Genomic DNA, 10,143 nt, shown 5'->3' with positions numbered 1-10,143 from the left:
AACGCGCGTCCTGGATTCCACTGCTAGCCACTATCCATCTCTGCTTACCATGCTTGTGAATTAAGGCTATATCGAGGCAATACACACAGTATGCACATATGCCAATTAGAGACTGACCAGTTGCAGTCCTAACAAATCGATGGGAAAATTCAAACAAATACTGAATGAATTTAATGATTGACATGATTTAATGGGCTGCTAACGTAGTTTTTCTAAAACATATAATGGGGTCATATAATATTATTCATAGTTTTAAGTGCATCCACACTTATTTGTTGTGACTAAGGTAATACTGTTTCTTCACCAAATGAAACTTCCTATCAACAGATTTTCTGGAAATAAATCTGTGGAGTTCTAATCTCACCATATAAGTACTTGTTGTTCTGATGCTTATTTGAATTAAATAGTATTAGTATAATCTGAGGTTGTTTCAGTTATAATAAACATTCAGGTCTTCATTTCAACATAGATATACTGATTCAAACGATCTCATATCTAATGAAGGTTATTAAGTATTACTCTCAGCCTCAGACAAGAAATACAAATTAGAAGAGGACAGTGAGGTTTGGATTATGGGAATATGTCGTTTGTGGATACAAAAACTGGGTTTAAATCGATGGTAAAGCTTCTGTTGTGCACAGATTCCGGATCCAAAATTCATTCTATTTGACTTTGTAGATAAATTTGAATGATGATTCTGGTGAGATCAGATGACGATTTGGCTATATGTTCACCAAAACGGGATTAACTGGTTGAGATAGTTTTGTAGCATTGAATTTCGATGCTAAGATTTGCATATTAAATTAGTATGATTCGTGCTTACAATACAAGTGATATTGATTGGAAACACTGACTGAACTTATCCTGATTAAAATGTTTAAAAAAGACACTACATTAAATATAATTATATAGTACTTTATAATTATGAACGTATCCAGTACTCAAACAAAGTATTAAATTATAGTAGTGTTGATTAATAGTATGTTTCAGGATGTTCATTTTAGTCCAGTTCAGTCTCCTTCACTGGTAATACCTGGGTTTTACTGCGTCAAATTTTCATTTGTTAATCAGAACCAAGAATCATTACTTTAAATTCCAGAGGATTATCTATCTAGGTACTGGGTGACAATAGCCAACTATTAATAAAATCGTGCTTTTTATTATCAGAACTTACTTCTTTACCATAGCTGATATTTTTGTGAATCATTTATTCAGTGAGTAATGTATACGCTCATCATACAAAATTTTACGAAAATTTCAATTTTTTTGTGGTAAATATAGCGAAGTGTGTGTGCAGTAAGTATAGGGAAAACGTTTTGCACTATTAAACCGAGCACTTTCTTATGAAAAAAATTCACATAAATAATATATAGTTGGCTGTTTGGTTTAGTTTCAAAACATTTTTTTCCATATAATTTTAGGACTGAATTTATTATTATGGTAATAAAACTGTTCCGTGCAGCCTTGGGTAGTAAGTATAAGTAGAATCTAGTGAACGTAAAAGAGAAAACGTGGATATCGACCATCACTCTCTGACTGACAAATTATGAGAGATGAGTTTTCTGGAAATTGAAAAATCTATCTAGTCATTGGAATCAAGATATATTAAACAATTATCCAGATATTCACACTAACTGTACCCAAGTATTCAGCTAAGCAGTTAAACGACTACTGACAAATATGACTTGAATATCAATTTAAGATTGAACGAACCTTATTTTTATGTTTGTCGTTATCAAATGAAGTGATGGTATGTTAATGCATTAGATTCTAAACCATTGAGCTATAGATTCGAATCTTGGTTCATTTAGTTTTATTTCAGTCGTCTATTATCAATAGACATCATACAAAGTAAGGTCTTTAAGCTTGTACATGGTAAATAAGGGAATGAAAACCTTAAGTTTCTATTTTTTATAAGTCGATAGTACATTTAAGTGATTAATTTTTATGGTGGGTTTTTTAACGTTGTTACTTCACTGTTGTCTTATATAATGTGTTAAATTCTAGTACTACTGGCGTAGATAAATAAATGATCTGACTGTTGAAGTTGATTTCAACAAAGAGTCTTTTTTAACAAGTTAATACATTTCCAAATACTACACTCTTTGAATGAACATATTATTTATTTCAGTACATGAATACTCTGCTGAATAAAATTTATGCAAAATATCGAGTTTTATTGAATAACGAAATAAGTAGATACATGTTTACAAATATTTAATGGAAATGCGTATCAAAATATGGTAATGAGCAAAAAACTGTTAGTGAAAAACTGATGGAAAACTAGTTCGATAGACAATATATATATATATATATATTGTCTTGAAAAGTACAACTATGGGTAACTAATATATTAATTATATTTGACATCTGATTAAATGATCTAGAAAATAATATAAACTGATCTGGAGAGAGAGAGTCGAAAAATTGGATTTTGCTCATAAGTAATATGTGGAGCTGGCGTGTCGTAATTTACTAATCATAACTACGAACGCTAAGGATCGATAGTAAAGAGTTTAGAACAATCGTTAGTAACCTTGAGTTTTCGTTTAAACTTGTAGTTAATCATTTGCTGTTCAACGAGTAACTTAACCATATTATTATATATGAATAGTTTGTTTATGAATGTATATACGTTCACATATTTACATGGCTAGCAGTTCTTTCTCATTTAATCTGTTAAGTAAGAATTTAAGTCGCCACCAAGTGACCATATTATCAATTGACCACATTATTCATTTCAGTATTTTATCAAACTGGTTGCATCATCGTAAAGTGTTGATGGTTAGAGAAAAATAGAACTATCCAAGTACAAAACTGCAAGTTTATAAAAGGTAGTTAAGATAAACTCTCTGGCTGTATACGTCGCAATGAATAAAGTATTCATTACCTTGAATCATACTGTTTCACCTCGAACAATATAGTTAATAAAATTAGAAAACAAACCCATCAGTAATCTTGATGCATTAAAGTGAAAAATTATTTCCTATTATATTGATGAGAATATTTCTAATTAAACATCTAATCTAAGAGCTGTGCTTCACTGGTCATGTATGGTGATGTAAAGTGAATCCTGATTAAAACACCAGGCGGTCCAAAAATTCTTTGATAAATAATCGGTTTCTTGCTGAATCAATTAGCTAATTTGTGATATTAATGCAGATATAGTTCTGCTTCTGAAGTTTAACACAAGGAAAAATATTGTAGATCTATTTATTGTATAGAAATACATTTAATTTCATTTGCTTTCAATATAGTAATGGAATTTGTTTATCTTTATGTATTTAATTGCAGACTATAATGTCTGTTTAACTAGGTGAATGTAATCAAGAAAAGCAGTATAATGGTACCATTTGATCAAAGCATGCTGTCGATATTTTCCGAAATGTTTCCATTAAGAGTCTTTGCTCGATGTAATCCCTGCGTAACTTATTGGGGACACATCTCATTCAATACTATTGTCATCTCAACTTCTAGAATATATTAAGTCTTGTAAAATAATGACTTCGTTATGTATAATATGAACGTGAGCTTAGATAGAAAATCAACATTTAATTGTATAATCGATTGCTCGAGGTTACTTTCTCACTTTGCCACAAAATAATACACTCATTTTTTGACTAATTGCATCACATCACACGTTTTTAATAAACTGATTTCTTCAATCAGAGGTGGATCAATTAATCGTGTATTAATTATAAATAGAATTATTTTGGGAATGGTTTTCATCATGCATCAGAACAACTAGAGAAATACTGATGATCAATAAGTACTGATTAGCTAACTTATACGGAATAGATAATGGTAATTATAAGATAGTAATTTGTTCACTGAGATACCCATAAGTCTTCGATTTAATGTTTGCTTTCTCTTTTGTATCCATTGGCTGGAGGTTCTGATTAGTTTCACATGAAAAGCATTTCTAAATTGTAAAATAATCTTCGGAATTCACCGAAGTGCACGATAAATTTTACTCATGCTACATATGAAATGATACTTTGTTCATAGTTGACTGTTAATGTTTCCAATAATTAATCAACGATTAAAATACCAATCATTTTAGACAGTTATTTCTTGTTTCTGATTAATTTAAGATATTTTATTGTTACTTTTGTAATGTTTTAACATCCATTACCTGAAGGTAATATATCTTGAATGTTCCATACATTCGTCTCATTGTAGAAGAACTAAATCTAACTTTCAGCATTCTCTTTATATTGTGTAAGACAGATTTAGAGTAATAAAAGTTGTCTTTAGTAAAACTTGCTAAAGCATAAAACACTCCATACTTTCATTATTTTACGATATGCATTTTTTTCGAACTTCCAAAATTCACAATCTATCATAATACAAATTATAAATTATTTTAATAAGTACCTTACAAGCGAAATAAAGACTTGAATTGACTTACTATTGTGGTGTATGCTACTTATGTCAGCATAAGTAGTATGTAACGCTAGTCAGTAATAGAATATCTGGCAGCAGAGGGTCGAGAAGATCGAAGAGGAAAGAACGGTAACAGAAAGCAATGCAGGAACAAAATAGTCTGAGACAATTAATGAACATTTTGCAAATGGAGTATCGGAGTATTTATTTTTCTATTTTATTAAGCAACTCTACATTAGGTCCTCAGTTTATGTAAACAAACATAGTCATTAGTTAGACAGTTACTTGTTTTGACTTTGGATACATGACGTAAAACTAATTTAATTGAATAACAACACCGTTTCTTTGAACTGTAATTTAGTCACTGTTGTTTCAAATCTGTTGATCATCTTAGTGAATATAGTATAACATAGCGTTTACATCTACTTTAACTATCAGTTAACATGTAAAAGGACCTTGACAAATCAACCAATCAGTGGTTAGTTGTAGATTTAGTTACAGTGCATTTAATTTATTTATATCGTTACACATTGAAATAAATTAATTACCCAACTAAAAAATGTTGAAATCAGTCGCGAGTAAGTTAGTAGCTGACGGTTTTTTATATTTACTGGATAAAATGTTTAAGTATATTATAGAAGAGCTTGGTCTTCAATATGAAAATAGAACTATTACATGTTTGAGAATGTTAGTTCTTTCCATGAATGACAGCCAAAGATGTTTATTCTTAATAAACATTGAAACTTCAGCAGATCTTGTATTTTAAACCTAAATAACTTAAAAAGTTTTAGTTACTTTTAAAATTTCGATGATAATTGTATATTAAGTTAATGCTTTAATTTATTGTATTGCTTTTTAAACAACACGTAAATGTAGCAAGTTATGGTCAGTATGTTTTCTTTCATGGTATATACGATTAACCGAATCATGATATCGATAGTACTTTATGGGGACTAATGGGCATACATCTATAAGTGAAAGTCATAAAGTCAATATTTTATTGATTCGATTGTAGGTTTTCTTATTTTAAGTAGTATTGTGGTGTATGCTACTGTTGTCGATAGATATAAGTAGTATGTATCATCATTCGAAATTGAAATGTCTGGAGGTAGAAGATTAAGAAGATAGGAGAAAAGAGAACCAGAACAGAGAATGATTGGTGTGGAAGTGAAGAAACAATGAAGTTCGAGACGATTGATTGACATTTTGCGAATGAAAAGTTTACTGTATGGATCTCAAATCTTACTAAGATATTTCGTAATTTTGTGTTGAAATACCTTTGGTTGTCTCAGTTTGTGTTTTTGTTCACTACATTATGTCAAACAGCAGTAATAAAATAATTGATCCTTATGAAAACCCCGTAAGTATTTCGGTTCAAATTTATAATTTTCTCCGTTTAGTATCCACAAATACTTAAATGTTCATTTAAGTACGAATTGCAAAGTATCAAGAGTTAAATTCTCTCATCAATATTGACTATTAACGCAAATTTATTCTGTCAGTGATGATTAGTCTACAGTCAATAAGTTATATATATATATATATTCAGAAAGTCTGACATAATTTTCACTTAAAATGAAGTATGATAAGTAATATTTTAATAAAACCATGAATTCTCTGAAATTTTGATGGAGTTTTGTTTTCTGAGCTAGATGGTTTGGTCGTGGAGCTTTCATCGTCCTTCTGAACGACATCATCAGCACAAACCATCCAGCCCAGAGAACAAAGCCTCATCAAAATCATCCACCTCAGTTACAAATCTTTTCCACTATTCCCTGAAATTTTGAATTTGAAAAATCTCTTAGAAACTGGGGAGAATCATCTTCCTTATGTTTTCACAACCAAGGTGATTTTATGGCAATATTGAAAATAATTCATGAGGTGAATAGCACTTTTTATTTAGGAAATAAAGGAAAAAATTTAAACAATTAGTCTCTTGAAAACAATGACTCACAGGCTTAAATACTTTAAAAAGAGATCTGTTAGAATTGAATAGGAGTTTATACTAATGGAATTCCCTTTAAAGTACTCTGTACTTATATGATACTTAATACATTTCATACTTATGAATAATGAATGAATATTTTGTAATTTATCAACTGTATATCAAATTACTTCTTATTCTACATCATAACTACTGGTCGTCTTTTCGTATCATATTTTGTAGCCCCTTACTATCCTATTCAAGATGAGAAACCAAAGCTTTTATATACATCTGCAAATTTCTTGGGTATACCCACTAACAGGGGACAACCAAAAATTGGTACATATCAAGGACCAGAACTTATTCGAAAATCTAATTTTTTCCAGCTTGTAGCTGAAGACGGTAAGACGATACATTGTATTGGTTTCTCGAAAAACACACATTTTAAAGATAGATGGATGGTGGCTGGCAGTGAAATCCAGGACGCACGCATCTGTCTGTCCAATATTTCGAAGTTATTAACTTAAATATTAATTATTTTATCATTACTACTACTCAAGTCCTTACTATTAGTTTGGTCAGGTACATTAATATTTGATACCAACAGTCAAAAAATAGAATGACTATTGTGGTTTGAAGCTAGTGTTATAAACAATATATGTATATATGTAATTTATCTATACAAATCATTTTTACTCTGTTCAAATGTCCTGTTTTCTAGGGACTTTAAAAATGGGTAGATATACTTATTTATACTATGAAACTATTGGTGGTGTAAGGCATCACGTATTTTGAACATTTTATAATCAAATACATGACTTGATATAACTAAATTAAATGGTTATATGCAGGATAATTTAATATTGAAGACATTTTTACTCCACATTCATGAAATCACTGACTGTATCACGTAGACTGAACACTAAGACATACAATTTAAGTTACAATGGAATTTAGACGCTGTTTTCTTTCTTTTTGTCATCTATCGTTGTGAGCTTTATATTTTAAAGATATTTATCGTATTTATCTTGTAAGTATCATGCTAGTGGTTACTAACACAAAAGTAAAGTAGCTTTCTCTATTCATCAAAATTGAAGGATACGTATAAATTATATCATGGTTACTAGAAGTTGAGATTAAATAATTTCCGAATCTTAAGAAAAGAGTGAGAAAAAGGAAAGTCCAGTGAAACAATATTACTTTCAAGGAATTGCTTTCAAGTTTAACATTGAAATGCTTCTCCGTCGTGTCATATGAATGATGAATGTGTATAATGTATTTTGTATACGGAACATTTTGTAGCTAATTCAGTATGGCTGAATGGGTCTCTAAAAACTATTTATTCATCTGTTTTATCAAGGTGGTGTAGTAAATACGTTACATGTCTCATGTAATGTATTATGTCGAGTTGCTGAAAAACAAAGTACAACACTAGCGAAAGTTATTTCAAATAAAATAATTAACAGTAAATTTGATTTTTTTTTCAAAAATCAAACTCTAGGAATACAGTTAACTGACTGTGGAGATATCATACCTGTAGAGCTAAATGAAGCAGAGGATCCACAACGTTTCGGGATGAAATGGTCACGGAGTTTCTCATTGACCACTTTAAGAATAGCCGAACGTGTGGAGGAATTAATGAAACAGTCGAATAAACATACTGTCGAATTAAGTGGATCAAAATCAACTCCATTAGTAATTGTTGGTGGTGATCATAGTATGGCGACTGGAACAATACTTGGGCATGCTGAAGCTAAACCAGATCTCTGTGTGTTATGGATTGATGCTCATGGTGACATAAATACACCGCTAAACTCAGCTTCTGGAAATATGCACGGAATGCCTTTAAGTTTTCTGGTAAAAGAATTACAAGACCAAATACCGTGGTTGGACGACTTTGAAGGCATAAAACCTTGGTAAGTTTTTCGTATACATATGTTCTGAGGTATAAATGTTTTATCCTTCAAGCATAAAATTTTAAGCTATTTGTAATTTTTTCATTTTGTTTATAAAGTTAACAATTAAACTAGTCTATAATGTTAAAATATAACCTAGATACATACTATCCTACTAGTACCTAACACGAAACAAAATCCATAGAGACTTCAAATCACTCAGATTGTAATCTGATCTATGAAATTCGATATATTATTAAAGAGCTTTGCTATCACAGCATGATGTTACTTAGTAATGTTAATCAATGAACCTAACCTGGATTGAATCGAGGACCTTTAAACCTTACCGAAATTTAATGGTTTGCATTTTGAGCTGCAATTATTTCATGAGTGTTATATCGATTGAGTGCGTACGTGCCCTGTTAATATATGAACGTGATAAGACCGCCAATCAGAGAGCAGTGATTTATTGATCGCCCAATGATACACAAAAGCTGTATGAGCAGCCTTGAGCACTTATCAGTCCTGCTTTCTCCCTAGCCCAGCCAGTTAAGTCCGGAACACCAATAACAGCCTCTGCAATATGGATCATTATTCTCAAACATACGGGGTTTATGTACCAAACAAACTGACCACATCGTACCATAAAATAGAAAATAATATTTGTACAAGATTTGGCCAAATGTGGCTGTGAATAGAGGGAAAGTAATCAACAGACTGATGATAACTCAAGAATGGTAAATTGTATAATAATTGTCTGTAGGTCAAAATAAAGCTTATAATAAGAGAGAGACGAATATGGATAACTTTAGTTACTTAACACTTATACAATAGGAAATATACATATCACATTGGTCTATAAATAGTCCTAAGAGTTACCAGTCATAACATATAACATATAACAATGAGATTAATTAAGAAACACTCGAACACATTGATGATATCTGCCTCTCTATTGAACAAATAATTTTTTTCAATGTATTTTCAAACTAGCAAAGTCAATCTATACAATCTATACATACCCGACTAAAAAGTGTTTGACTTAGATTATACTACAATTTTACTTTCTTCTGTTTTCTCATCAGAACTGACTTAAATTCATAATGATGTAAAAGCATGAAGCAATACATTAATTTCAATCGTTGAGATCATGAGTCAATTGAAGCTAGACCACCATGGACGCGCACTGCTGAGGAGTCTCATAATAGGACGAAACGGCCGTCCAGTGCTTCCAGGTTTTCCATAATATTCTAGCTTCAATTGACTCATGATCTTAACTATATGAAATTACTAAAATCTCCACAAAACCCCCTTCTGATACTAAACACATTAATATTAAATTCGAAACTTCAATTATCTTCATAAACGTGACATTTTGCAACGATTTGAAAATAATTCATTTAAAAAAATATAAATATTTGTCTTTTCCCCATTAGCAAACGTCACATGAATCAACAAGTTGTACATTAGATTAGATTATTATTTTTTTGGTGTCAAAATTACATAATTTACAATGTTAAAACTTATATCCATGAAATTATCTTATGATTATTTATCAGGTGATAATTGTATTGTGTCATAAAGAATTTATTATTATTTCTGAAATATTAGTCTTTACCGTATAACTTCCTTATTTCAATAGTTCAATATTCAAGAACAAGTTAGTTATATGTTCAATGTGACCTAGTTGAATGTAGACTATTTTATTTATTGTTTATTATACAAATAATAAATAACAATTACTACTATGGTGATGTTGATGAAAAATTGTGAAATGATTTCTATAGAGAATAATTTATTGTTTTTTTTATTTTAACATATATACATTCAGAAGGGGTTTTGTGGAGATTTTAGTAATTTATAGAGTTGAGACCATGAGTCAATTGAAGCTGGACCCCCATGGAAAACCTGGAAGCACTGTACGGCCGTTTCGTCCTA

General features: G+C 30.5%; 1 protein-coding gene across 1 annotated transcript in view; it reads left to right on the top strand.

Annotated features, from left to right (window-relative positions):
* Window positions 1–4,928: 4,928 nt before the first annotated feature.
* The window catches only part of Smp_059980 (putative arginase), a 15,073-nt gene continuing 9,858 nt past the window's right edge, over window positions 4,929–10,143 (top strand). Inside the window, exons 1-3 of the mRNA XM_018793892.1 lie at window positions 4,929–4,964; window positions 6,554–6,712; window positions 7,812–8,226. Of these exons, the coding sequence (XP_018648359.1) occupies window positions 4,946–4,964; window positions 6,554–6,712; window positions 7,812–8,226 (593 nt within the window). The 5' untranslated portion in view covers window positions 4,929–4,945. The remainder of the gene's footprint in view (window positions 4,965–6,553; window positions 6,713–7,811; window positions 8,227–10,143) is intronic.

This window comes from Schistosoma mansoni, chromosome 1 (assembly GCF_000237925.1).
Source record: "Schistosoma mansoni strain Puerto Rico chromosome 1, complete genome".
NCBI classification, from domain to species: domain Eukaryota; kingdom Metazoa; phylum Platyhelminthes; class Trematoda; order Strigeidida; family Schistosomatidae; genus Schistosoma; species Schistosoma mansoni.
The sequence above is the reverse complement of the archived record's forward strand: the minus strand, read 5'-3'. Positions and strand labels throughout refer to the sequence as shown.